At 60.7% G+C, this 27,526-nt stretch overlaps 1 protein-coding gene across 3 annotated transcripts; it reads left to right on the forward strand.

The window, feature by feature from the left end:
* The first annotated feature begins 1,054 nt into the window (after positions 1 to 1,054).
* GPC1 (glypican 1) lies at positions 1,055 to 26,891 on the forward strand. 3 transcript variants are annotated; one of them, XM_053598358.1, is made up of 9 exons: positions 1,055 to 1,183; positions 22,563 to 22,721; positions 23,062 to 23,453; positions 24,015 to 24,180; positions 25,134 to 25,264; positions 25,368 to 25,487; positions 25,588 to 25,721; positions 25,982 to 26,157; positions 26,586 to 26,891. In XM_053598358.1, the coding sequence occupies exons 2-9, from the start codon at positions 22,613 to 22,615 to the stop codon at positions 26,816 to 26,818; spliced, it is 1,461 nt and encodes a 486-aa protein (XP_053454333.1). In that variant the 5' UTR covers positions 1,055 to 1,183; positions 22,563 to 22,612; the 3' UTR covers positions 26,819 to 26,891. The 3 variants fall into 3 exon arrangements, with proteins under 3 accessions (XP_053454333.1, XP_053454332.1, XP_053454331.1); XM_053598357.1 differs by lacking the exon at positions 1,055 to 1,183 and adding an exon at positions 1,327 to 2,039; XM_053598356.1 differs by lacking the exon at positions 1,055 to 1,183 and adding an exon at positions 17,977 to 18,956.
* The last annotated feature ends 635 nt before the right edge of the window (positions 26,892 to 27,526 follow it).

The raw sequence follows: 27,526 nt of genomic DNA on the forward strand, positions 1-27,526 counted from the left end.
GGTCACCATGTCCTGAGGCCTGCCAGAAATGGGCTGGACATTGACCCTGCCCAGAGGAACTGCCCACTCTGGTCAGATTGAGAAAGCCTGGACAGTGAGTCCAGTCACCATAGGTGACTACAGAGCCTCTGCCCAGGGCTCACACTGAGTCCAGGCTCCCAGGAAGCCTACATAACTCACCTGACCCCAGCCTATGGCACGGAGAAGGTAGGAGCCTGGGCCAGGTTCCCCTAACCCTACTGGACCAGGCATCTCCGATGTAACGGGGCGTGCTGGCACGGAACCAGGCAGGCAAGACAGAGCAGGCCCAGAACGGGCGCTGCATGGGGGTCTGAGAGTCAGAATGTGGTGTAGCACAGGTTGGGGGGGGGGGCAAAGAACGGCACACTTGCACTGGGTCCCCCAAAGCCTACCTCTCCAGCATGACTCAGTTTCTGGTGCAGAGAGCAGCCTGCTCAGGTGGGCAAGGCAGGCCCTTCTGAGGTCTCTGAGCCAACACCTCCAGACCCCCAGGTAGAGGTGAAGGCTGGAGCCTGGAGCCCACCTTCCTGCTCTAGACTATTAGAGGGGACAGGCCTTCAGCCATGAGGGTGAAGAAATGGTGGTACCATCCCACCGTGGGCCGTTTCAGCTTTGAGGTGAAACCACAGACCCTGATATTTAGAGGCCTTTATTGCCACATGGCACCCTCGGATGACCGGAGAAGCCCTCCAGGTACCAGCACCAAGGCGCTCAGCCCTCATCGCCTCCCAGACACCCATCGGGCTGGCTCCACTATGCGGCTGAGGCTGCTGGCTCTCCCACCCTCCGATACTCCGCACACGCCCTCGTCCCTTCGGCAATCTGACCAGCTGTCGGTCCCAGCACTGTCCCTTCTCCAGCAGCCCAGGCCAACTACCCCAAAGATCCCGCGCAAGGGGAGCAAGAAACCAGCTGTCAATCTCCAGCAACTAAGTCGACTGGCGCCTCTCTGCAGGGGCTGGGAGAGATGAGCTCTCGTTTCTTGCCCGACCCCCACCCTTCTCCACGAAAACATCAGGTGTGAACTGGAGCCTACAGAGAGACGCCTGGAAAGGAATATAAGGGGACGGGGGAGACAGCGGACCGAGGGGCTGCGGAGCGAAGAGGCGCTAAGGCGGGGAGAAAGCGCTACGGGAGCGGCTGCGCGGAGTGCGAAACCAGGGTACAGGAAGCCAGCGCGCAAGGGAGGGAGCAGAGGGGAAGGATGCTGAATTCGGTTGGGGGCGGGGAAGCCCCTGATTGGGGCGCAGAAGGCGTGATGTCACGTCCGGCGGGGGAAACCCTGCCTCGCGCACCCCCGCCCCCGTCCCCGCCCCCACAGGTGGTGCTGCAGGCGGTGGCGCTGGGCGTGGGGGGCGCACCCTCGGGAACCCCGGACGCCGCCCTCGCGCTCCCGGGTCTTCACGCCTCAGCCCGGCAATCGCTAGGTTAGCACGGGCCGGGTAGGCCCTCGAGTCCCCCCGAGCCGGAGGAGGGCCCCGGGCGCCCCGGATCGCGCCCCCACGCCGCGCCCCGCCCGGTGCTCCCTGCGCTCCCCCCCGCCCCGCCCCTCTCCCGCCGCCGCCGAGGGGCTGGGCCGGCGGCAGGGGAGGCGCTGAGCCCGGGCTGCGCGCCCTCCCGCCGCGCGCTGGGCGGCCAGACCGAGCGGCCGGACCTCGCGCCCCGCGCGCTCCGCGCCGCCGCCGCCGCAGCCGGCTTTTGTTGTCTCCGCCTCCTTTGCCGCCGCTGCCTCTGGACTGAGAGCTGCGCGCGGGGACCTTGGCTCTGCCCTTCGCGGGCGAAGGCTACGCAGGGGCCGGCCGGGGTACTAGGGAGGCGCGGGCGGGCGGCCGGGGGCGCCACCGGCCCCGCCATGGAGCTCCGGGCCCGAGGCTGGTGGCTGTTGTGCGCGGCCGCTGCGCTCATCTCCTGCGCCCGCGGGGACCCTGCCAGCAAGAGTCGGAGCTGCAGCGAAGTCCGCCAGATCTACGGGGCCAAGGGCTTTAGCCTAAGCGACGTGCCCCAGGCGGAGATCTCGGGTGAGTTGAGGGCACGGCGTCCGGGGACCCCTACCCGGCCGGGCTTCGGGCACCGACCCAGTCGTGCGCGGGGTCTCTCCTGCGCCCCCTGCTCTGTCTCTGGTCCGCCCGGTGCGGCCATACGCCCCAGGCGCCTGATCCCGCTGCCAGCGCCCAGTGGCCCCAGCCCCTAGTGCCCCTGAGCCTCCGCTCGTTTGCGCCCCCGCTGCCCTCGCCTCCAAACTCCGCGCCGCCCTTCCTCACCCTGGTCTCTTATGCTCCTCTCGGTCGCCCCCCGCAACCCGCAAACCGCCCCTTCTCCGCGGAGCAGTTCTCGCCGGGCTACGGTCTACGGGCCGGCAGTCTCCGGCTCGTTGCGCTCCTGCTGGGCCTCTTTGGTCAGCGGCTGGGCCCTGCGCGCCGGCGGGCTGGGGAGTCCGAGCCTCAGAGCATAGTGTCGGCCGCCCTCGCCGCGGGGCCGGCTGTCGGGGCCCTGCCCAGGCTCAGTGTGGCCGGGCTGTCGGGGCGCAGCTGACGGTGATCTCTCCAAGAGGCATCTCGAGTCCTGCCTGGGGTTTCCCGCGGGGTCTCCAGTAAGGGCAACTTAGTTGAGTTTTCTAAGTGTACCCCCTCTGTGTAGGGGGCGGGGTGGAGAAGCAGAGAGGGAGCGAGCTGGGCGCTTCTCCACGAGTCAGACGCCGCCGCCTCTTAGGGATTTCTGCCGAGGAACTTGTGCGCACCCAGGCCCCTGCCTGGCATTTGGGCGGCCTGGAGCTGCAAGCCCAGCTGCAGGTGGTCGGCGCCTTGGATCCCGCCCAGGGCCATGTCATTTCTTTGTAAGAACAGCGGCCCTCCTGGCGGCCGCGTGGGCCCTGCAGCTGTCTGCAGACCTGCCCTCCTCTCCGCGCCGGACTTTGGAGACAGAAGTGTACGTGAGGGTGGGGCAGTGGGGGGGGTGCAGCATTCTAAGGACCTCCAGGACCCTGGGCTTCATCGGCAAATGTGTGGGGAGCCACCCTGGATCAGTGCAGAGTTCCTGGGACCCAGTGGACAGGAGCAAAACAGTCCAAGTTCCTGCTCTGGGGAGCCGGCGAAGGGCCACACTCAAATGGTGACTTGGGACTGGGAACGCCCATGGCCCACCAGGCTTCTGATCAAGAAAGATCAGCAGCAAATCCGTGGAGGATGGCCCCTAGCAAGGCATTGGTGGGTGAGAGGGGAGCGGCCAGGCTCTGGCCCCTGCCCACCATGAGGCTCTCTCCTGGGGAATCCCTTGAGGCCCCGGAGCCTGAGGTTCCTTACAGGACCCCTCACAAGTCCCTGCAGCAGGGCTTCCTGTGCCTCCCTCAGCAGATGCAGCCCTGTTGTGGTCACGCTGCCTCCCACACCTAACTGGGCTCCCTCTACCCGCCATGGGCATGGGGGGGCAGCACAAAGCCCTGGGCATGGCTCAGCTCAGCTCCTGGTCTGCGGCACCTCTGCCCTCCCTCCTCACGCACAAGCAGAGGAACTTGTACCTGGCCATCCCTGGCCTTTCTGGCTCCCCAAGCCATCAGCCCCATCGCCCTTTTTACCACATCCCTACTCTCTCTATAGCTGCAACCTTAGTTTAGGGACCATCCTAAACTTGCTTGTATCCACAGGCCACAGTTCCCAGTTAGGTAGAGGCAGAGTGTGGGTGGTCACCCAGGAGAGAAGGAAGGCCTTGATGGGGTGGTTGAGGTGGGGTCGAGCTGGACAGCTTGGTCCTGTCACCCTTGGGGTGGGAGTGCAGGGCAAATGGTGTTGGCTTCTCTGTGTGACCGGGGAATATGAATGTCCTGCCACTGCCTAAACATGGTGCCATAATGGGCCATGCCTGCTGCCAGGGTTCCCCCCCAGGCCTGGGGTGCGGGCTGCTCTCTGGGCAAGACTCCTAATGCCTTTTCTGCCAGAGGGCCTCTGAAACCCCTGTGGCTGCATCCCCATCACCCCTAGAACTGTAGAGAACCCTATAGGGCCCCGGGCACTGAAGAGAATGTGGGTGCCGCATGAGTTGAGGGAAGAGTGTGACCTCCTGGGACAGTGGCAGTCCTAGGGGCAGCCAAGCCCATTGGCGTCCCTGCTCTGTGGCGCCAGGCCTGGCATCCTTCTGGGCACTGGGCGCCCTCTGGTGGCCCCTCTCCTGCAGCCCAGTGGAACTCCTCAGAAGGGCACAACTCCCCAAAGGTGGGACACCTACAGAGATTCTGCACTGGGCTTGGCTGACTCAGGCAGGGCCAGGTGGAGACCAGAGAGTCCTCATGATTGGAGGGGAGGGAGGTGGCCCTGGGTGTGTGGGTGGCCTTTTCAGCCTCTGACTTTGGGACCAGAAATGGTCATGGGCAATGGGGGACTTTGCTCCTAAAAGAGGGAAATTTTAGAATGTACTAGATTCCCCATTAGAGACTACTGTTTAGTCAAGGAGGTAGGCGGGGGCAGCAGCCAGAGCATGCCCCTGTGGGGGCTGGCTGGCCGGCCCTCTGCCAGGGCACTGCACGGCAGGTAGAGTGGAGGCACAGGGCACCCCAGTGCATCCACATGGCCATAGCCCTCATGCTGAATCACACCCATGAGCCAGCAGATCCCGGCAAGGTTGTTTCTGGGCCTTAGGTGTCCCCTGGACACCTGTTTGCTATTTGCTGGGGTCCCAGTGTCCCTGCCTTGGAGCATGAGCTCTCTGTGACCACTGTCGGGCTCTCTGCTGTAGCCACAGAGCCCAGCCTGGCCCCTGGCCCAAAGCAGGTACTCAGTAAACACTTGCCAGTGGACCCGTGCTCATCCCCATTTGTGCCCAACCATCCTGGGTGGGAGTGGGAGAAAAGGGTCTTCCCCAGGTCTCCCAGCCTGAGACAGTGTGGCAGGTAGGAGGTCAGAGGGGGAATGGGGCTGTCAGTGCCCGGAATGGCCTGGCTGCTTCTGTGCCCTGAGCCTGCAGCTGCCCACCAGCCAGAGTAGGTGCCTGTGTGCCCAGGAGCCTACACGGAGGATCCCCATGCCCCCACACCCTTTGGCCCCTCAGCAGGAATCCTTGGGAGACTTTCCTTCTCATGTTGCTCTGACACCTGGGCGCCAGGCAGTCTGGGGGGAGGGTCCTCAAAAGCCCTGGGCCTCCTTCCCACATCCTAGAATGGATCGTCCTGGCTTAGCCTACGAGGACCCACTGGTGTTTGTCTCTCACTTGTGGCCAGTAGGCTCTTAGAAGCCACCTGGCACACAGCCCCTCCCCAGAGTAGAAGATTCTGTACACCCTGTCCTGTCCAGAAGCAGAAGCCTCCACCTCCTGCCCCAGTGCGGCTCAGCATGGGTCCTGACCTGGTCCCCACCTGTGCCCTGCTGCTCTGTCCCTCCACTGTGTGCAGATCTCAGGTTTCATCATCCCACCAAGTTGGGACTGGGCTGAAGTAGGGGCCCTGCGTGATGTGACAGCCTGAGTCCTTGCTGGAACCTCCAGCCTCCCCCAGTGCCAGGAAGGCTACCATGCTTGCTGCAGCACTCCTCCGGGGGTCAGGAAGCCCCCTACTGGGCCTGGGAGCAGGTGCCTACATTTTCACATGTGAGAAAGTGAGCCCTCCCAAGCACCATGAAGGTAGCAGGAGTGGGCAGCCTCAGGCCAACGCCCCCCTTTCCCTGGAGGCTGTCTGCTGGGGCCAGTGTACAGCCCAAAGCCTAGTGAAGCATCCCCATTACTGTCCTGTTAACACACCAGCAGGAGGAGTCTTTGTAAACCCCCTTTACAGGTGAGAGCACCAAGGCCTGGAGAAGCCCTTTTCTGAGCACCCATCTGGTTGGCCCCAAAGCCTGTGGTATTAACTACCGCACAGTAAAACCAGGTCGGGCTGCTCTGTCCTAGGCTCAATGTTTTCTGGAGACACCTCCAGCCTCCTCCTGGCCTCCCTGCCCAGTCTTTTTCTATCCCTCCTGACAGTGCTGCTGGGAGTCAGCCTTCCACAAAGCCTGGCCCCACCCTCCTGCTTGGCTCCAGAGGCCTGATGGTCAAAAAGGCCTTCAGTACTGGCCACTCCAGCCTGCTAAGGAGGGCTATTCCCAGGGGCAGGAATTGGGTGGCCTTAGAGTATGCACAGAGGGTGGCTTGGCCATGTGCCCTGGCCAGCCAAAGGAGAAGCCCCAGTGTGGGAGTGGGGAGAGACTGGCCTCTTCACACTGGGTCAAGTCCCCCAGGAATAATAGGTAGATGGGGCTATTGTTAACCCACTGGGGCTCACAGGTGCCAAGCCAGGGGGACAGGACAGGTTGGTCTGTTGGTAACTCGTGCCCCCAGGACAGGGCTAATTAGAAACAGTGTAAACCTGTGGTTAGCGAGTCTGCTGGGGGCCAAGGAAGCCTCCTTGGCAAGGACCTGGGGTCACACGCACAGCTGGTCTCTGAGCCTGGAGGAGAGCTCCATGGGTGTGTGGGGGTATTCTTGTCTGCTCCCCAAAACCCACATGCATGGCACAGGTGTCTGCCATGGGCTAGCATTAGATTCAAGATGGGCCAGGATGGGGGCTCGCCCTAGGCCACATGAGAGTCAGGTCAGGCCCAGGCTTGCATCTACCATGCCCAGGCCTGGACATGCCAGGCAGTGAGAGGTTAGAGACTCTTTAAAGCAAACCGACCTCCCCAAGGCCTGGTGCACAGCAGTTTCAGATCAAAACTCGCCCCGTGGTGGTGGCACTCCTAAGGATGGGGCCTCTGCCGGGTCCCCTTGCCTGCTCTGATCTGCCCCAGTCTCACCCATGCTCACTCAGCACAACCTGGAGGGTGTGGGTTCCTGCCTTCTGAGAGGGGCTTCAGACTGGGGCCACCTTCCCGGAGCCTCAGCTCCTCATGGCTATGTGTGCTGGCCGCCTTTCTTGCCGACATATGTCTGAGAACAGGCCCAGGCAGGTGCCCTGAGCTGCTTGAAGTCTCCTGGGGGGTGGGGTATTGAAGCTTGGTCCCCAGGAATGGGGCGATTCTCTCTCCCTACTCCCCTGCAGGGCCCACATCCAGGCCACTGTACAGGTGGGAGCACATGGCAGCCAGGTGTGAGTGGGGGCTGCCTCGTCCTTTTCGTGTGGGTTCCGTGTGGGGGGATAGGCCTAGGCCTCCAGCCTCCATGGCTGCTCTTGGCCATCTGTGGGTGCTGGGGAAGCTCTGGATGTGATGGGCACACACTCACTGCCCTAATTCAGTAATAGTTGCATCTGGGGTGGGTTCAGGAGCCCCTGAGGGGGAGGGGCTAAGACAGCCTCCCCCATCTCCCCACCCACGCCTCAACCTCTCCCAGCCCTCCTGGCTGGCTTGCCTTCCCGGTGCACCTACCCCTCCCCATAATCTTCCCCAGGCAGCCACACACTCAGGCCTTTCCTGTTTCCCAGCACCCCCATTCTGGGCAGACCTTACTCCATTCTGGGTGGCAAATAATCCCAGGGCCTCCGTGTGCCCAGGGACGCTCAGGGCTGCTGTGATGGAGCTGCCCACTCTGAGCAGCTTTATTGCAAGACCTTCTCTCTGACTTCCAGCCTGGGAGTCTGAGGTCAGAGTGTTGTTGGCTGAGCCCTTGGGCTGTCGAGGAGTCAGTTCCTGGCTGCTCTTGGCCTCTGGCGGTTGCTGGTGTTCCTTGGCTTGTAAATCTGTTGTCATCTTCACATGGTGTCCCCCCTGCATGCACATCTGTCTTCAAATGTCCCCTTCATGTAAAGACACCATTCGTGTTAGGTTAGGGGCCCCTCTGATCTCATCTTAATCAGTTTCATCTGCAAAGACCCATCCCACTCCCAGCTAAGGTCACATTCTGGGGTTAGGGCTTTATCACATGAGTTTGGGGGGCACAGTTCAGCTCAAAGTGGGTAGCAAGTCCATCACACCTGCCTCATGGTCCTAGCCACCTCCCCCCTGATATGAGAGACCCTGATTCTAGGTATTTGATGACTGTGGTATTTGGTAACTCTTCAGAGCGGGCTGTCATCTCTGTGTTTCTGGCTTGGGCTTAAGACTCCACAGATGTGCACTGAGGCCCTGCAGCAGTGAGGACGGTTCAGGCCTGCTGGCAGCATTCTTGGGCTACAGCCTGGTCCCTACAGACTCGGGGAGCCTCAGCTCTAGGCCCTGCATTGCTTTGGGTCCCCTTGCCTCCTCCCTTCATGTCATAGTGGCAAGGCAGGGGTGACAGTCATCCCCACGGTAGCCAGAGCTGACCCATGGATATGTCTTCCTTGGGGCATTTCATAGAGCCTGAGCAGGTAGCCTTCAGGACGCCAGTGTTATGCTGGGGAGGTGGCAGGGGACTGCATGGGTGCATGTGGCAGCTGTCTCCCAAGGTGGTGCGCTGCTCATCCATGCAGTACACTTCTGGCCCTGGCAGCCTGGAGGGTGGCAGGACAGCCTGGGCCCCGACCCCAGCCTCAGCTGCATCTCTGAGGAGGAGAGCTGGGCACACACTGTCCCTAAGGCCTCCCTGCTAGGAGAAGCAGGGATCAGAGCCCAGCGCAGGGCTAGAGCCAGGTGAGATGTGGGCCCCCCAGGCTCGTACAGGGGGGTCTGTGATGGGCCACTGCAGTGAGCTGGCTGTCCCCGGCCACTCTGTCTCCACCTTCCTCTGCCAAACGCCCCAGGAGACTACAGAGTAGGCAGGGCTGGCTGTGTGCCAGGCAGGCTGAGTACCACTTGGTGCCCAGATGGGAGACTGAGTCCCAGAGGTGGGTCCTCGGGGCTCAGAGCAGAGCTGGGCCAGAGGCCTTGCTGCCCCAAGCCAGGCCCCACCACCTGCTTGCTGAGTGGGTCACCACCACTCTGGCCAGGCTTACAGGGATGAAGCTGGGTCAGAGTACTGGGAGCTAAGCCAAGGCCACAACTGCCCCACAGGCACAAAGAAGGGACCCAGAAGACTGGGGGGCACTGGGGCCAGAACCAAAAGGGCGTGGGGCTCTGAGCACAGATCAGCTCCATTCAGTCAGGGCTAGGGGGACACATGCCCAGCCAGCTGGCTAGGAGGACAGAAGGTCAGTCAGCATGCCTAGGGAGGGGGCAGCGGGGGATCTCCTAAGGCCAGAGCTGGTCCTGCCGGTGGGGCTAAGTGCTCAGCTTGCTGTACTGCCTCCTTGTGAGAGACAAGAGTGAGCTGGCCAGGCTCATGGGCACAGGACCTTCACTTTCTGTTCCTTCCCCCAAGAAGCCCAGAGTCTAGTGAGGACCTCCAGGCCTCCCAAGCCCAGCAGCCCTCAGCCTGGCAAGTACTGTCTTTATCCTGAACCTTGTTGATGCCCCAGCTGGCTGCCCTGTGGTGAAAGATTCAGGCTGTGGCATCCCTAATGCTTTGCAGGACAGGATGGCATGTCTTCCTCCAGAGATGAGCTGAGGCCTTGGATAAGGTCACACAGCAGTGATGGCCCTGTGTCTTCCTGGGTCCCTCACCAGCATTGGACCTGCAGGCAGTGTGGAGTGTGCACATCTTCAGACAGTGTCCCCGTATGTAAGACCAGCTGTCTGAGCACATCCTGGGGCCTCTGGGGGGTCCTAAGTCCGTCTTCTGTGTCCTCACAGTCTGTGGTCCTCCTGTGTCCCTGTATCTTAGTACATCCTTGGTGCCTGGAGCCATGTGTGACATCCAAGTGTCTTCTCAGGAATCTGAGCCACGAGCGCCCATCCCCAGGTCTAGGGGCCTCAGGGAGTACATCCCACCCACCTGTGACCATCTGCCAGGCCCCAGGGGGAGGAAGCTGATGCCACCTGCCACCAGGGTTGGCTCAGACATTCACAGGTGTCTCCCGTCACCATGGAGCTTGGGACACACTGGACCAAAGGAGGTATTTTAAGAGACAAGTCTCTTAGGTGATCCAGCCCTGCTGTCCCTGGAACCCCCGCCACCTATGCCAGTCATGGTCTATACTCAGGACACTCTAGGGCAGGGGTCCTCAAACTGCGGCCCACGGGCCACATGAGGCCGTGTGATTGTATTTGTTCCTGTTTTGTTTTTTACTTCAAAATAAGATATGTGCAGTGTGCATAGGAGTTTGTTCATATTTTTTTTAAAAACTATAGTCCAGCCCTCCAACGGTCTGAGGGACAGTGAACTAGCCCCCTGTTTTAAAAAGTTTGAGGACCCCTGCTCTAGGGCATCTTGGCATCCTCCCTTCCCGACTGCTGACCACCCAGAACTGGTGCCTCCCAGTGTGCCTCCGCTCTGGGGACTTTGGGTGAGGCACAGCTGCAGGTCAGACACAGGCTGGGAAGGGCCCGCCCAGGACCAGGAGATGCCCCCCAGACCAGAAGCAGTTGCCTTGAGGCACTTTTGCCATCACAGCAATTTAGGCACTTAGCAGTATAGTCAGGGAGCCCTGGAATCCTGCACGTGCAGAATATACCCAAGAAGCTGGGCTGCCCCCTCCCCCCACCACCCCAGCAGCTCTCTCTAAGAAGTACTTAACTGAAGCCAGACAGGCCCCTACTGGGGCAGAGGGAGCTTGGAGAAGGGAACCTGCTTTGCTCCAGGGGGCCACCTGGGGGGATGGAGTTGGTTCCAGAAGGGCAGGGAAGCTGTGGTGGAGTCACCAGTGTGGAGGCAGCTTACCCCAGACCTAGAGTCCCGTCCCGGGTACATGAATGAGGCTAGGGGAGCTCGTGAGCCTGGCTGGAAGAGAGCCTCCACATGGCTGACCTCTGACCAAAGTTCAGCCCTCTTTTTACTATGAACAGTAGTAATTCTAGGACCTGGGACTTGGTCACCAATAGAAACTGCTAGTGTTTTTATGTTCCTTTAAATTCATAGCAGATACCTTGAGATGGTGTGTGCACTTAAGCAGCAGTTCTCAACCTGTGGGTCGTGACCCTTTTGGGGGTCTCCTGCATATCAGATACTTACATTATGATTCATAACAGTAGCAAAATTACAGTTATGAAGTAGCAACAAAAATAATTTTATGGTTGGGGGTCACCACAACATGAGAAACTGTATTAAAGGGTCGCGGCATTAGGAAGGTTGAGAACCACTGGCTTACCGGGACTTTGTGATTCTAGCTGCGTGTAGCTCTGCTGCTGAGTCTATGCAGACAGCATGTTCACGGGGAAGTGGGTACATCAGCACGTCACAGCCCGTTTTAGAATATTCTGATAATTACTGCACAAGTGGTTTCCTCAGCGACCCTCTGCATAATTTTATGCTTCACCAACAAACATCACCCTGAGAAGGGGTCTACAGGCTCCAGCAGATGACCAAGGGGGCTCACAATGCAGAGAAAATCAAGCAGCCCCAGGCAGCATGTTGGGCCCTGCAGCCAAGACGAGGAGGCTGGTGCCCAGGAAAGCCTGCTGCGGTGAGGGGTTGGGCGTGGGGTCGGCTCCCTGGCACCCTGTGCTGAGTGGGGCACTCGGGCATCTGCCTGCGTGGAAGCCATGTGGACACAGACCACAGCGCTCTGCATCAGTCAGCAGCCCTCCTTCTCCTACTGTGTGCTGGGGGCTGTTTCTGCTGCTGAAATTGGGCTGCTGTCAGCACAGAGACGGCAAGTTAGGGGTTTCCTGTGAGTGGTGGCCTAGCTTGGCTGAAGTGACCATGTGTTTGTGTAACTTAAAAAGAAGGGAAGTCACATGTGAATCTAAACATCTGCTCGTGGGGTTACAGCCACACACAGCCTCTTGAGTGATGCAAATCCGTCCTGCCTGGGGACAAGCCCAAGCCCCCAGACATGGGTCGGCCACTCTCCAGTGTACAGCTATGGCCTTCTCTTGCCCTGTCTTCAGTGGTGGCTTGAGAAGCTTGCATGGCCACCGCCTGTGCTGTACTCACAGACCCCCCAGGCTCTTCCCCCGACCAAGGAATAGCCTCCATGTTCTACATCTAGAGTTTGTAGCCCAAGGCCAAGAATCCTGGAGCATCAGGGACTGGCTGAGAGGACAAGGGAGGGGATGTGTCGGACAGGGAGGGCTGGGTTTTCCCATCCAGACAGGGAGCCTGAGGAGAGGGAAAGGAGCTCAGTGCAGGGAGGGTTCTCAGGCAGGAGAGGCTGGTCAAGGGGATGTGCTGCTGGATGGCTGGCATGAGAATCCGAGGGCACCTGCTCCCCAAGACTGAGCATCTTGCCAAAGAGAAAGGGCACCCCTTCCCCACAGTGTTGGGAGCCCAGCCTGGTGTGTCTGAACTCTGTGCACAGGGTCTGGCACCTGGGAGTACCCAAAGGGGTGGTATCAGCCCCATACTGAGCAACAGAGGCAGTGCAAGGCCAGCTGGAGATGCGGGGCTGAGGGTGAGGTGGCTAGACCCCAAAGCCAGGGCAGCTGTGGCCGGAGGTCTGTTCCAGCCAAACATCAGGTGCCTTAGGGGACCACCCCTACGTCCTCTTCCCTGGAGCAGAGATCCCCGAGGCAGAGGCTGTTCTGGGTGCCAGGATGCAGCACAGTCCCCATCCTCCCTCTGAGAGCTTCTGTCTGGGCTGACTGGATGAAGGAAGAGGCGTGTGTGGACATTTGAGTGTTGCCTGCTCTATTCATGTTGGCACGTTGACCACTGGCTTGAGGGAAGTGACCAGCTGATGACTAAGGCCACTGCCTTGGTTGAGGGCCTTTCCCAATGGCTATTGTCTTAGCAAAGAGGTAAGTCCTCAGAGGGCGCCAAAGCCTGGTCTGCCTGAGCCAGCCAGCCTGCTGGGGTCCCAGTGCTTGCTGTGTGACCTTGGGCAGATTGCTGTACCTCTCTGTGCCTGGCCTGTGTCATGCCAGGAGAGCACCTGTTAGAAAGAGAAGCCTGTTCTTTCTCTTTGTCCCGTCTTGCAGAAGGCCAGCAGTGGATAAGGGCACCCCCATAGCGAGGGAGGAGCCAGCGATCCAGGGATCTGACTGTAAGGGAGGACTCCTGCCATTGTCATTGTCACAGCTGCTTCCTGAGCATCACCCTCGGCCATCACAATTTTTGGTGTCCAAACTCTTGCTTGCTGGCTCTGGTTGTGGGAAGTTGGGAGTTGTACCAGGGATTGGCTGCCAGGCTCCTCCTGAGTAGAACCCACAAGACTGTCTCCAGGACACAGGGACACGAGGCAGGCCAGGAGGTGCCCTCAGGACAGCCTTGGAGGGTAGCAGCTGGTGTTCAGGAAGGGAGCCAAGGGTGGAACCCCCGGCAGGTAGGAGGGAATGGGAGACAGTGGCATGGGGTCACCCTGTGCAAGCCCCAGGTATGTAGCCCTGCCACTGTCCCCTCCGCCCCCGGGCCTCACTCTGGGGATGGGGCTGGTTCCTCTAGTCCCCTTGCCAGCTGTCTGCCTCAGAGATCTGATGTGCCCACCCTGGTGATACCACTGAGCTCTTCCCAGAGCATCGGATGCCTGCCAGACCCGAGTCTGGGTGTGGACAGGACTCTCTGCCTCCACAGAGCATCATCTTAGGCAGAAGCTTCCAGCTTGAATGCCCCTCAGAATGGCTGCAAGAGCCAGAGAGCAGGAGGGTCCCCATGTTCCACCTGCTCCCAAAACCCACAGGCCCGGTGGGCTGGGAACTCTCCATGTGCTCAGAGGACCTGGGAAGGACCTTCTGGCAGTGGGCTTGTATGACTAGCATGGTAGCTGGTAACTTGTCCCTCCTCCCTTGTGTCCTTCCTGGCTCCTGCCTGGTGGCCTGGGGACATGCTAATTTTCAGCAGCTCCAGGTCAGTGATGGGACAGGCAGGCCAGCAAGGGTGGTCAGGCCTGACTCTGGATAAGGCCTCATTGGCCCTGGTTTTACAAGAGAAGCCTCATCTCCATACCTGGGACCACTGGGCCTTTGCCTTCTCCCCTTCAGTGAGGGGAGTGAGGAGGGGAAGTGCTCAGGCCCACAGAGGAAGGCCAGCAGGAGACGGGGCAGGCCACATGACCCCGAGAACCTCAGTCTTCCTGTCTGCAGACTGGGGATGGTCATGTCTGCCTGTTATAAGGCAGTGCTGATCGCAGTTGGCCGTAGTTCTCCAGAGAGGCTGGGGGCTGTAGGAAGACAAAAGCAGCTCCGACTCCCCCTTGTCCCTGCTGCCAACCTGGACAGGGTCTCAGTCTCTGAGATGTGGGTGCCCACAGGTGGCTGGGGGGAGGGGCTGCAGGTAGGGAGACCTGCCTACCTGTATGACCTCAGGCAGGCACCTCCTAACACTCCCACAGGGCTGCCAGCTTTAGCCAATAAAAATACACCCAGTTGGATTGAATTTCAGATAGCGAATCATTTTGTGATGTGGTAAATTCCAAATATTTTAATTTCAAATAAATAATTTAAGTTTTAGTGTAATTATGCACACATATTTAATACAAGTTTGTCCCAAACATTTTTGGGGGAAAAGTTGTTTGCATTTTTGTTGTAAAATGGGTATAACATAAAATTTACCATTTTAACCATTTTAAGAGTACAGGTCAGTGGCATTAAGCACATTCATGTCGTTCTGCAACTGTCACCACCATCAGTCTCTGAAATTCTGTCCCCTCCCCAAGCGCCAGGCCCTGGCCCAACCATCCTACTTCCTGCCTCTGTGACCCTGACAACTAGGGAGGTGGCATCAGTGACCCTGTGCAGCGCCTATACCTCTCCTTTTGTGACTGCTTAGTTCCCTCAGCACACTGTCCTCAAGAGTCACACATCTGGGAGCTTGTCTCAGAATTTCCTTCCATTTTATGGCTTAACACCACTCTGCGTATATACACAGATACCTCATACCTAGCCTTCTGTCGGTAGTTATCTCTTTCCACCTCTTGGCTATTGTGAGTAGTGCTGCTATGAACATGAGTATGTCCCTGTTTTTTTCAATTTCTTTTCAATTCCTTGGGTACAAATATTTTTATACTGTACTAAAAAATAATTCATTGTGTACCTGAAATGCAGATGTAGCTGTCATCCTGCAGTGTAGCTGCAGCCCTCCCTAACTGCCTGCAGGCCAGGGCGGGCCCAGCTTAGAGCCCACACACCTGCTGTGCAGGGCAGGTGGGCAGAGGTGCTGCCTGGGCGGCCATGGTGACTCAGCAGGGCCCCAGGGAAACCGCCTGGGCCTCTCCAACCTTGACAGAGCATGTCGGCTCCTGCTTCAGCCTCCACCTTCAGGGTCAGGAATTTTCCTGGTATTGGACTCAAGGGCGCCCTGGCAGTGGGAGACATGGGGAAGGCCAGGGCTGCTATGCCTAGCCTGGTGGCATTGGGCAGGTCCCTTTAGCTCCCCAGGTGTGGCTCCGGCAGCAGGAACATGAGCTGCTGGGAAGGTGAGATGATTCTTACCTGGACGAAGGGCAAATGATTGCTTGTCTGGCCCACTGCGCATGCTCTCTCAGCCGTCTAGGAACAAGGGAGCCCTTGTGGTCTGGGAGCCTCCTACATCAGCCCTGAGCTTGCCACCCTGCCGGCTGGCGAGCTGCCTCTGGGGAGGGAGGAGCTGGGTAGAGACAGGGCTCATGGGCTTGTTGGCAGTGGGCCTTGCTCCCTCAAGTGTCCACACTAGACAGGATGCCCCCTGTCAAATCAATGTATATGTATTTATTTATTCAGCACCAGATCTGGATGCTTGTAGAGGCAAGAGAGAGGAAGGGGATCCCCTGACAAAGCATCCTCTTGCTTAAGGAATTGGGAAGCCCCCATGAGGTGGGAGACTGAACAAATGTTTTGGCCCAGAGGGACCTGGCGAGGAGGGAGGAAGAGCCTCAAAAAGAAGGCTGGGCAGGGGAAGGGCATGAGGGGTTGGGGGGTGACTAGAAGGCAGGGTGCCAGACCTGGGGCTGGCTAAGCCAGGGGCAGGTGGCCAGGCCCCCCTGCCCCTTCTCTTTTACCTGCCCCATCCCAGGGTCTTTGTAGCCTGACCCTGGGGGGCTCCTGTGGGTGCCACTGAAGGGTGTGCTCTGTGGTCCAGCCCAGCCTCCTCTGCCTGCTTGGCATTCAGGACAGATGGGCCTGCACTGCATCTTTGTGGAGATGTGGCCCCAGTGTCCCCTTCTCTGGTTCTAGGATGTCTTGTGTAGATGTGGGGGCAGGGCAAGTCTTCTTCTAGGCCTCCTCCATTGCTGGTGGCCCCATCTGTGGGTGTGTGGGCATGTTATACGGAGAGCTGTGCAAGGTCTAGGGGACAGCTGCCCCCACTGGCCCGCCCTCTGCTGCTTGGTTCTCCCTTGCTTGGGTGGCCATCAGGGATGAGTAAGCCCCCGTGAGGCTCTCTGTATCCTGGTGGGTGAGACTTCTGGGGAGCACCTCCTGCCCCACTCCAAGAGGAGGCTCTCTGCCTTGCAACCACAGACTCTGGGTCCCCCACATCCCCAGTGTGCTCTCAGGCCACAGGAAGATCTTTGATAGCAAGGCAGGCTGGCAGTCCTGGGCAGGTGCACAGGGGACGCTGCTTGGCAGAGCTGTGACCAGGCCCATATCCGATGATGATCTGCCTTGCCAAGGCACCCCCAGATGTAGTGTTTGCTGGCAGGGTATCCTGTCCCCGGGTCTCCTGAGCAGGGATCAGGCAGCTTGGACAGCAGCTATGAAAGTTACTTGGTGAAACCCCGCCCTCAGGAGTCTTAGATGTTTGGCCACCTTGACTGGGAGCTTTATTCAGCAGATGTCCATGTAGCAGACCTTTGTGTGTCCACCTGCAGACTGGCCAAGAGGGCTAAGGGATACCCCAGGCATTGCCCTGAGGGATAGCTGGTGTGAAGTGGGTGGAGAGGGAGTCTCTGCTAGGCTATCAGGCCTGGTGGAGGAGGGGAGCTAGAACAGGGCCTGGGCCACCACCAGGAGGGGCCTGGCAGTAGGTACTGGATGGAAGGATGTGACCTGGAGGGGGTTGTTATTTCTGAGAGAAAGCTGATCTGGATATTGGGGGCAGGCGGCATGGGAGGGAGGCCTGGGTGCCTGGGACTTTAGGCTGGAGAGTATGGGTACAGGATATGGGTGACAATGGCAGCCTGTGAGTGCCCAGACAGCAGTGGGGTTCTGGTGTTCAGTAGGAGAGAGACTCCCAGGTGGCCAGCTGCTACTCTTCCTCGTGGGGAGAACACTGACACCTCCATCAGTGTCTGGGAATAGGCCCTGGCTCCCCTGCGCACCAGCCCTGCGGGGACCGAGCACTTCGTGCGCAGCAGACAGTCAGGGAGGGGCCCGGTCTGTGGGTAGTGGGCAGCTGGAGGGGCACTGGGAGCCTCCTGCGGTTTCCAGGGAGACGGAGTGGGGGTGGGGGCGGGGGGCCGAGGCTGGAGCTGCGGGAAGAGGCACGTCCCTGCCCCCGGAGCCGCCTCCCCTCAGTCCTGTGCGCCAGTGCGGATGCGGCGCTGCGTGGGGCACTGCGGCCAGAGTCCCGGGCTCGCCCAGGCCCCACGTCCGCGCGCCCGGTTCCTGCTCCGGCTCCTGTCCTAGACCCTCCTGTGCGGCCCTGCGCCTTGGCCTTCACCGCCGGACCCCTTAGTCTTGGGCGCCTTCACTTCGGAGTGCCGCCTCAGCTGGGGTCACCGCCGTTGGAGCCGCCGCCGCCAAGGGTGTCACGCGCTACGACCCGGGGGGTGTCTGCCGAGCTGGAGGAGAGGCTGCAGGACCCCGGCGCCGTCCGCTTCCCCAGACCCCTTCCATCCTCACTTCCTCATCACCATCCACATCTCCGCCCTGGCTGTCCCTGTCGCCACCTTCTTGATCCGTCCGCTCCCTCCTACCCCTCAGACCACCACTGCAGCCCTGTCGTCCCTCATCAGGAGCCCCAAGGCCAGTCCCCACTTCCCCGCACCTGCCTCCCCACCCTGGCTGAGACATTCATCCACCCGCCTCCTCTGCTCACCGGGTACCCCGCCCTCACCCCGCCGGCCGTGTCCCGCAGCGGCCCCGCCACCCCCGTCCCCCCTCTGCTCCTGCAGCGCCTGCCGCAGCCCCCTTCCTGCGCAAGCCCCCCTTCCTCTTCCGCCAGGCCCATCCCCCTGCCTGCTTGTCGCAGCCCTGAGAGCCCCCTCCCTCTTCCACGTACCCCTCCCCACGCCCGCCGCACCCACTGCGACAAGCCCCTTCCCCGCCAATCGCGTCGCCCTCCTCCCGCTCGCTCGCCTGCTGCAGCCCCAGCGCCCGCGCCCTCCCTTCCCCTGTGCACCGGCCGCGCCCACTGCGCAGGCAGCGCCCTCCTCACTGCGCCGCTAGCGCTGCCAAGTATCCCAGACCTCTGCTTGCTCCTCTGCCTCTGGCCACCAGCAACTGGAGACCCGCATCGCGGAGCCCCGGTCCCCACTGCTGCGGCTGAGGAGGGGCCGCAGGGGCCGCCCAGCCTTTGTTCTACAGGCGGGGAAGCCTTGGCTGACCTGGGGGGCGGACCCTTCCCACCGAGCGCGAGCGCGGAGGGTCCCCAGTGCCTGATGGAAGCTCTGCACCAGCGGCAGGGCACCTGGGTGACGCTGTCATTTGGGTGAAATGGTGGCAAGGGCTTTGGGCAGGCGGGGAGGGCTGGGAAGTATGTTGAGAGCCGAGACTGGGTGACAGGTGTGGGATGCCTTTAGCCAGGAGCGAGGGGCGGCTGAAATGCTCACCGGAGGCAGGGCTGAGGCTGCCCTGTGGTCAGACGTTGTGTGCCCAGGTGGACAGGGACTGGCCAGGGTGTAGGCTTTTGTGGCGAAGATGAGAGAGGAATGTCATCTGGAACCTGGATGGTGGGTGGTCCCCTGGAAACATCCCCAGAGCCATTTGTCCAGTGCCCCCCAAGCATGCTGCTGGACAGGCCAAGAGGATCCTATCCCCGCTGGGACTGGATGGGGTTGGAACAGCAAGGGCACAACAGGCTTTGGGAAGAGGGTCTGTTGGTGAGGAAAAGTGGTGCAGAGGGGAGGGGCAGGGAAGAACTGGGCTCCCCCTGCCTCACAGGAGGACGTGATGCCCAGAGTACCATGCTGAGCATCCTTGGGTCAGTGGTGCCGGCAGCTGTCCACACTGAATTCGAGTGTGTTAAGGGTGCCAGGTCCATTGGTTTAGAGCATCCAGGACGCAGCTGTAAAGGTGGGTTGTGCCTCTGTGTGAGCTGTAGAAGCTTCTGGAGGTATGGGCTTGGCATGGCGCCATCATCTCCCTGACTTCTCCTTGGGAGGGCTTCAGCGCCAGTGGTCACAGGCAACTGCTGGGCTGAAGTCTGTCCAGCATCAGTGATGGTGACTGTTGTCAGGACAGGGTCTTGCCTGGAACTTTGGGGTGATGGTGCTAACACCATGGGGGAGGTTGCTGGGTGGGGACTGGGGACACAGCTGTGTCAGCAGGTGGCAGGAGGGTGATGCGGTGATGCCCAAAGGCTTTTTAAGCATAGACTGGCAGAGGGCTTAATGAGGAGAAGCAGAGTCTGGGGTGCCCCCAGGTGGTCAGCGCCCAGACAGGTGGAGAAAACAGGACAGCAGGGGGTCTTTTAGCCTGAGGAACAGGAGTCTTTCTGGGCCAGGCCTGGAGGGGAGGCCCCAAAGGGGCTAGCATGAGGAACAGACCTGCCATGAAACAAGCAACCTCCCTCCAAAACAATCCTGGGAGCACCAGGAGCAGTAAGAGTCTCAGAGACTAAAGAGGGAAAATTCTAGAAGGACTGGTCAGCTATAGCACAGTCAGCCAAGGTTCTGAGGAAGGAGAAAGGGGACTTTCCCTGTCCCCAGCCCAGCTAGGGCAGGGCTGGTGACCTTGAGCAGGCAACCTCAGTGCAGGGGGGTGGTCTGTGAGGAGGGTGGGCTGATGCTTCCCTTGGGTTTACCAGAGGAGGGCAGAGGGACAGGACAGGGGGCAGGCACTCACTCTGGCCTAAGGAGGGCATCAGGATAGGGTGGACTTGCACGCATCCCTCTCTGGGCAGCACCCCTTGCGCTCTCCCAGGAGGGGCTTGCTTTTCTGCAAGTGCAGGGGCTGCCTCGCAGAGCTGCCTGTGCCCGTGTGATGTGCAGGACCAGGGCTCACCTTCAGGCCCAGGCCTAAGCCAGGCTGGGGCCAGCAGAAGGAAGCACGAAGCCTCCTCTGACCAGTGCCTCTGACCTACAGCAGGTGTCAGGGGGCCGCCTCGGCCCAGCTGCCCGGGGCCCTCAGCCGGCGCCCGGGCTCTGGCTCCGTGTCTTCACTCCCGTGTTTTTCTAAGGAGGGAGGGAGGGACGGGGGCTGTGCTGGGGTGGCCGGAACATCCCAGGTCACCGGGCGGCTGGGTGAGGTGGCCAGGCAGGATGGGGGAGTGGGAAGGGGCTGCCGGGGCAGGGGGCACACAACTGTGAGTAGGAGGGTGGCTGGCAGTGCCAGGGAGTCCCACATAGAACCTGCACCTGGGGCCTCTGTATCTCTTTCAGTTCTCTGTCCACACCTCTCCCTGTTTTTCCTCGGCTTCTCCTCCCCACCCCCATCTGCAGAGTGAGGGGTCCACTAGGGACCCCCTGGGAGACCTCAAGAGGGAGAGGCACAGTAGGAGGAGCCAATAAGGGAGGGGTCCCCCCTTCCAGGCTGGAGGTGCCTCCATCTTAGCAGCCTCAGCGACCTCCTGCCGAGTCGCAGGCCACTTGCCCTCTGCCCATGTTACTTCCATCAGTAAAGGCTGCGGGGTACAGGGTGTTTGCTGGTGGCTGTCCTTTTTTTGCCTCTGCTCCACCGAGAAGCAAAGGGACAGGCAGGGGCTGGGACAGGGCACCCCTTCTCTACGAGGCCACACAGTCTGGCTCGCACAGCCAGGCTCCGACCCGACCCTGCCAACTCCCAGGAGGTCTCCCTAGACCCCCACCTAGCAGGCCTCGGGCTCATGGGGGTAGGCACAACCGGGCCACTCACTGCTCCGCCCTGACATGAGTGGGCATCGTGCAGCTCTGGGGTCATGATGGTGTGCTGGTTCCCTGTGGGGAGCTGCTCTTGTGGGGTCTAGGTGAGTACCACCCCATCTGCACATGTCTCAGCCCCCCCGCATCAGCATTTCAGGACCCCAGGCTAGAGAGCTCTGGGTTGCCCTGCCTCCGCCTCCACCCTCCCCTGCCCCAGCCTCCTGGGTTCAGCCCTCTTAGTGGCCCACCCACCCCACCCCTGCAGCCTATTTAGGGCTCAGGGATATTAAGGTGTCCCTTGCTGCCGTTTCCGCACACAAGCTCGCCCCTGCCCAGACTGGGGTCTTCCACCCTCTCTGCCTGCCCTAACGTACCTTGGGGGCTTGCTCAGGAGGGTTTAGAAGGTAAAAATGTCCAGGTTCAGCCTGACCCAGTCTCCCAGCAGGCTCGTGAGGGTTAACTCAGCCTCCTGGTAATTGTTAATACCTAGCTGTCTGCCCACAGGTGGCTTCTGTGGGAAAGGGCTCCCTGGTCCCTGGGCCTTGGTATAGGATCCCTCCTGCAGCCAACGGCAATGCCAGCAGGACTACACTTGTCCCAAGGTGCTGCCCATGCCCCTCTCTGTCCATCCTGGTGTGTCCCACCTCCTGCCTCCCTGCCTGAGGGTTCCCATGCCCTCTCTATCCCTGCCTTCCCTGGAAGTAAAGAGTGCAGGACAGGCAGTATGACAGTCCCCCTGGGTAGTGATCAAGTTGTGGAATGGACTGGCCTCTCTCTGGCTGGCAGGCCCCAGCCCTAACACCTGAGGAAGGCTTCTGGAACTCCTGCTCACCCAGCCCATCCACTCACTCAGGCCTCTGCCTCCCTGTCCACTGGGCCTGACCCAGTGGGCAGGGGGGCTGAGTTTCTGCTTCCCCTGCAGTGTGACTGGGATAAGAGCCCTAATCTGCACAATGGGGATGGCTGCAGCCTGATAGGACTAGGATTGGCACCTTTGTAAATGTGTCCCCGTCCCTCTGCCAGCATCATGTATTTCCCGTCACTCAGTCACCTGTGGTGTGTGCCCAGGGGTCCTGCTGTGTGCTGCTGCACACCCAAGTGCCCCCTCAAAGCCTATCCTCACTGTCCACTAGGAGGCAAAGTTGTCTCCATTGGCGCCACCACTGTCATGCTGACCAGGACACCCAAGCAGGACAGCCTGGGTCAGGGACAGAGAGAGGACTGAGAGAGGACAAAGGAATGCCTGAGGGACACAGGGTGTGTTCTGCTGTCCAGGGGGCTCAGGGCGTGGTCAGATGGCCACGCAGAGCCTGTCGCCTGCAGTGGGGTGCCTGGGATCTTGCCAGGCTCCAGGGACTTGTGGGGCCACTGTGTCTGCCCAGCCCAGAAAAGGTGTCACAATGGAAGGTTGGTGCCTCCTGAGGCTGGTGTTGGGAGAGAGGAGGCTAGGGTTTCTTCCTTCCCTCCCTCCCATTCTCAGCCACAGGCCTGGGCCAGGGGCACCTGTCAGACCGGGCAGCCCTCCCCATCCCCTCAAGCACCCTGAAGCAAGGTCTTTGCTGGGGCCCCTGCATCAGGTCTTTCTCAAGTATGTGGGTGCAGCAGGCTGGGTGCAGGGTGACAATTACCTCTGAAGAACTGGGAGGAGGCCCTGCCTGTGTCACATCCTGGTAGGTGGCAGGACCCAGGCCAGCCTTGCCTGGGTCCTGGTCTCTGTCCTCACACAAGGGCTGTGCCAGATCCCAGCAGGCACATCCTGGGCCTGCTGTCCTCGCCCCTGTACTCAGGAGAGCCTGAGGCTGCCCTCCTGGCTCCTCCTCATGCCCACCCCTCCTCACAGGTGAGCATCTGCGGATCTGCCCCCAGGGCTATACCTGCTGCACCAGTGAGATGGAGGAGAATCTGGCCAACCGCAGCCAGGCTGAGCTGGAGACTGCACTGCGGGACAGCAGCCGCACCCTGCAGACCATGCTGGCTGCCCAGCTGCGCAGCTTCGACGGTGAGTGCAGGCCTGCTGCAGGGAACTGCAGAATGCCAGCACAGCACGGGGCAAGGGGGTGGGTCTTCCCCAGGGATGGGCGACTTGGCAGGTGTCAAAGGCCTGAGACCCAGGAGAGAACCTGCTGCCTGGGCCTCTGCACCATGGTGGGAGGGTGAGGTCTCCGCTCACCCCCTGGCCCATCTGGCCACTGCAGCTCAGTACCAGCTCTGCTGGCCACACAGGTATATTCTCAGGGTAGCAGGTGTCCTAGGCGGGCATTCTGATGCGACTGCCACAGCATCCAGGCAGCCAGTGGGGTCGAAGGGCAGCCCAAGCCTCACCCCTCCCCTGTGCACAGACCACTTCCAGCGCCTGCTGAACGACTCGGAGCGGACTCTGCAGGACGCCTTCCCCAGCACCTTCGGGGAGCTGTACACGCAGAGCGCCAGGGCCTTCCGGGACCTGTACACGGAGCTGCGCCTTTACTACCGCGGTGCCAACCTGCACCTAGAGGACACGCTGGCAGAGTTCTGGGCCCGCCTGCTCGAGCGCCTCTTCCGGCAGCTGCACCCACAACTGCTGCTGCCTGACGACTACCTGGACTGCCTGGGCAAGCAGGCTGAGGCGCTGCGGCCCTTCGGGGAGGCCCCGCGGGAGCTGCGCCTACGAGCCACCCGCGCCTTTGTGGCTGCTCGTTCCTTCGTGCAGGGCCTGGGCGTGGCCAGCGACGTGGTCCGGAAGGTGGCCCAGGTGTGCATAGCTGCCCAGGCTCACAGAAGTCCCCAGGGCCTCCACGCTCTGTCTCCCATGTCCCTGGGCTCAGCCCAGTGTCCCAGCCCCTCCATGACCCACAGGGCCCCTGCTCCAGCTGCTCCCCATGGCCTGCTGACAGCGTTATATTTTGCACGGGGTGGGATGGGTCAGCAGGCCTGGGGCTAGATGTGGATCCTGGCTGTGGGGTCAGGACGGACAGGAGACAGAAGGGGGGAGGCTCGAGCAGGTTGGGGCTCCCACAGCATGCAGGGGCATGGGCAGCACATGCCAGCCACACCCAGGCTGGGTAAGAGGAAGGCATCAGCTCAGACCTTCACCACCCAGGTCTCTGGCCAGGGTCCCTAGCAAGTCACCCAGTAAGGTATTCATACTTTCCTGTGAGTGTTCTTGACCACAGGGTGCCAGGGAGTCCTGGTCCTGTGACTGTCCTGCCTCCAGGACTCCCTCAGGTCCCCCCCACCCACCCAGGGCTGGTCAGGGTCCAACAGGCACCCCGGGGGGTGCTGAGGCCTGGCTCAAGCTGCCTTCGGTCCCCAGGTGCCCCTGGCCCCAGAGTGCTCGCGGGCCGTCATGAAGCTAGTCTACTGCGCTCACTGCCTGGGGGTCCCTGGTGCCCGGCCCTGCCCTGACTATTGCCGAAACGTGCTCAAGGGCTGCCTTGCCAACCAGGCTGACCTGGATGCCGAATGGAGGAATCTCCTGGGTGAGTAGCCAGGCCTGTCCTCAGGCACCCAGCCAGGCACCTGGAGGCAGGGGGACCCTAGCTCAGGGCTTGGACTCAGGGGTCTAGGGGTATCAGTTCACAGCCAGATCTGGGTGGAGCCATGGGTCGAGGGGAAAGGATGCCTTTTGAATATTACCAGTGGTCTTTGACTTGGGGCAGCCACCCAGAGAGAGCCTTATGGGGTCACAGTTCCTTATCCTTTCCCACAGCATGAACGCCCCAATATGCACACAGGCATGAGTCAACATGTATATGCACAGACCCAGGGTGGGCCAGTACACATGTAAGCTGGCATGTACATGTGCTGATACTGGGCCAGTGCGTGCCAACTCTGACATTGAGGTGGGTTACATGTATGTGTGCTAACACACATGCTAACATGTCCATCTGCTGGCATGTGGCCAGCCAACAGTCATAGATGTCAGCATGTGTCAATTGGCAGGCACATGTGCTGACAGGTGGGTCAGCATCTTACACATCAGTGTGCACGTGCCAACACGTGTGCTAGTGTACATGTGATGACATGCGTGGCCAACAAGAAAACTGAGGGACGTGTCAGTTTTACGTCTATGTGTGCTGACTACACACATGGACACACGTGAACATGAATGCACATGGTGGCAGAAGGCAGACCAGTGTGCAGGGGTTGCACACACACTAGCTCACGCACATGTCAACACCTGCGTGAGCCATTTTGCATCAAGATGGAAGTAGAGTAGCCAGACAAGCACACAAAATGTCCCTGTGCATGTCCATGTCAACACCAGCCCACGGGCACACGTGTGTACCACCCATGCTTATGACAATACGCTGGCCAACCAGAGTGCGCTGACAGTCTCCCATGCTGACCTGTGCTTTTGACCCTGTTGCTGAGACTGGTTTGAACATGATTCGTGGTGACGTGTGCACCTGTCTGTTCATGCCTATGCCAGACTCCATGGTGCTCATCACCGACAAGTTCTGGGGCCCGTCAGGGGTGGAGAGTGTCATCGGCAGTGTGCATGTGTGGCTGGCAGAGGCTGTCAACATCCTTCAGGACAACAAGGACACACTTACGGCCAAGGTGCAGACAGGAGGGTGTGGTAAGCATGAAGCTCCCAAGTGTGGCCCCATCTGGGCCTGAGGTGCCCTGCTGCCCCTCCAGGACCCTTGTGGTGTTTCCCCAGGTCATCCAGGGCTGTGGAAACCCTAAGGTCAATCCCCAGGCCCCTGGCCCTGAAGAGCGGCAGCGCCGGGGCAAGCTGGTGCTGCAGGAGAAGCCGCCCATGGGCACGCTGGAGAAGCTGGTGAGTGACCCCACAGCTGGCCCACTGGCTGTGGCCACGCCCCAGGTGTTAGGGGGCAGACTGGCCCTGGCAGCCCAGTGGCCTAACTGATGCCTGGCAGGTCTCTGAGGCCAAGGCCCAGCTCCGAGATGTCCAGGACTTCTGGATCAGCCTCCCAGGGACGCTATGCAGTGAGAAAATGGCCCTGAGCACCGCCAGTGACGACCGCTGCTGGAATGGGATGGCCAAGGGCCGGTAGGTACACATGGTGCCTGGTGGTGTGTGTGTGTGTGTGTGTGTGTGTACACCCTGCACATGGCATGCAGCAGCTGCTGGGAGCTGGGTGGAGGGCCTCGCCTGGCCTATGCCGGCTCCACACCTCACACCTGACGGGAGGTGGCTACATGGGCATCTCAGGCCAGAGCTCTCAGAATTAGGGGGTGGGGCGTCCTGCTAGGACAGTGCCCCTTTGCAAGGCTGATTCAGTCACTGGGGCTCTACCACCTTGCCCCCAGGTACCTCCCCGAGGTAATGGGTGACGGCTTGGCCAACCAGATCAACAACCCCGAGGTAGAGGTCGATATCACCAAGCCAGACATGACCATCCGGCAACAGATCATGCAGCTGAAGATCATGACCAACCGGCTGCGCAGCGCCTACAACGGCAATGACGTGGACTTCCAGGATGCCAGTGAGGAGTGGGCGGGGGCGGGGGACACGAGAGGGGCTCCACTGTGGTGGGGCAAGGGGGTCAGCACAGGGGTGACATAGGCCTGCCCAGGAGAGGAAGGGGGCCAGGCGCCCTCCAGGTTCCCCCACCTGAGCCCTTGGCCCCTGTGCCCTGCAGTGGCTGTGAGGCCACTGCTGCCACCTAGGCATGGACACAGCGCACGTCCCGGGGCAGGGTTGAGGCCTGCTCAGGTGGGACTACAGGAGGCAGACTTGGAGTCCAGGGTCTCCAGGCTACCCACAGGGTTAGGCTGCTATGGTCAGGGTGCCACTGGCTTCTACACCTGAAGGACATCAGGTCCCCAGGCACATGGGGTCCTCATGGGAGGGGAGGCCTCACTCAACATTCTGAGTGGGGACGAGCCTGTGAGACCCTCTTCTCCTTCCCAGGTGATGACAGCAGTGGCTCTGGCAGCGGTGATGGCTGCCCAGATGACCTCTGTGGCCGGAAGTCCAGCAAAAAGAGTTCCAGCTCCCGGACACCCCTGACACACGCCCTCCCCGGCCTGTCCGAGCGGGAGGGGGCAAAGACCTCCGCCGCCTGCTGTCCGCACCCCTGCGCCTTCCTCCCCCTCCTGCTCCTCCTCAGCCTGGGCCTTGCAGTAGCCAGACCCCGGTGGTGATAACAGCCCCATGGCCCCAAGGAACTGAGGCCAAGGACTGACTTTGCCAAAATGCAGAATGGACAATATTTAATTCCCCTTGGCTAAGAGGCCTGGGTGGGCTACAGGGCAGGTGGGGACAGGGGCTCACTGGCCCAGGCCTGGTCTTCGCTGTTCCCTGGCTTTTAACTTCGTATGAGGCCTTCAGGTCAGCTGGGAGTCAGTGCCCCCAAAAGCCATGTATTTCAGGGACCTCAGGGGCACCTCCAGCTCCCCGCCTTCACCCCCAGTGCCCCGCACCCCTGCAGAAGCAACCCCTACCCGAGGCCTGTGGAGGAGGCACCATTAGCAACATCCCGCTGAAGACCATGAGCAAGCCTGTGCCTTCCTCCCCTGCCTCCTCCCCTGGGGACCCACCCCCAGACCCCACCAGCTCAGGTCTCGAAAGTGAGATCCCCTCACCCACCCCCGCCAAGGGGGAGCCTGTAAGGGCCATTGGGGTGTCCACCACCCAGGTTAGAACCCTTGAGACTATGCATGACACCGTCAACCCAGCATGGGCTCCAAGGCCAGGCCCCACCCTCCCTGTGCCACTGAGAGGCCCCCGACGCTGGGGTGACTGGGGTGAGAGGGCGGCCCCAGGAAGGCACTGCTGCTGCTGCTGGGTCTGCACAGACTTTGTCTTCACAAAAGACCTGCTGTCGGGGATCCCTTGAAGTCCAGACGAGG

The sequence above is a fragment of the Nycticebus coucang genome, chromosome 7 (assembly GCF_027406575.1).
Source record: "Nycticebus coucang isolate mNycCou1 chromosome 7, mNycCou1.pri, whole genome shotgun sequence".
Taxonomy (NCBI): Eukaryota; Metazoa; Chordata; class Mammalia; order Primates; family Lorisidae; genus Nycticebus; species Nycticebus coucang.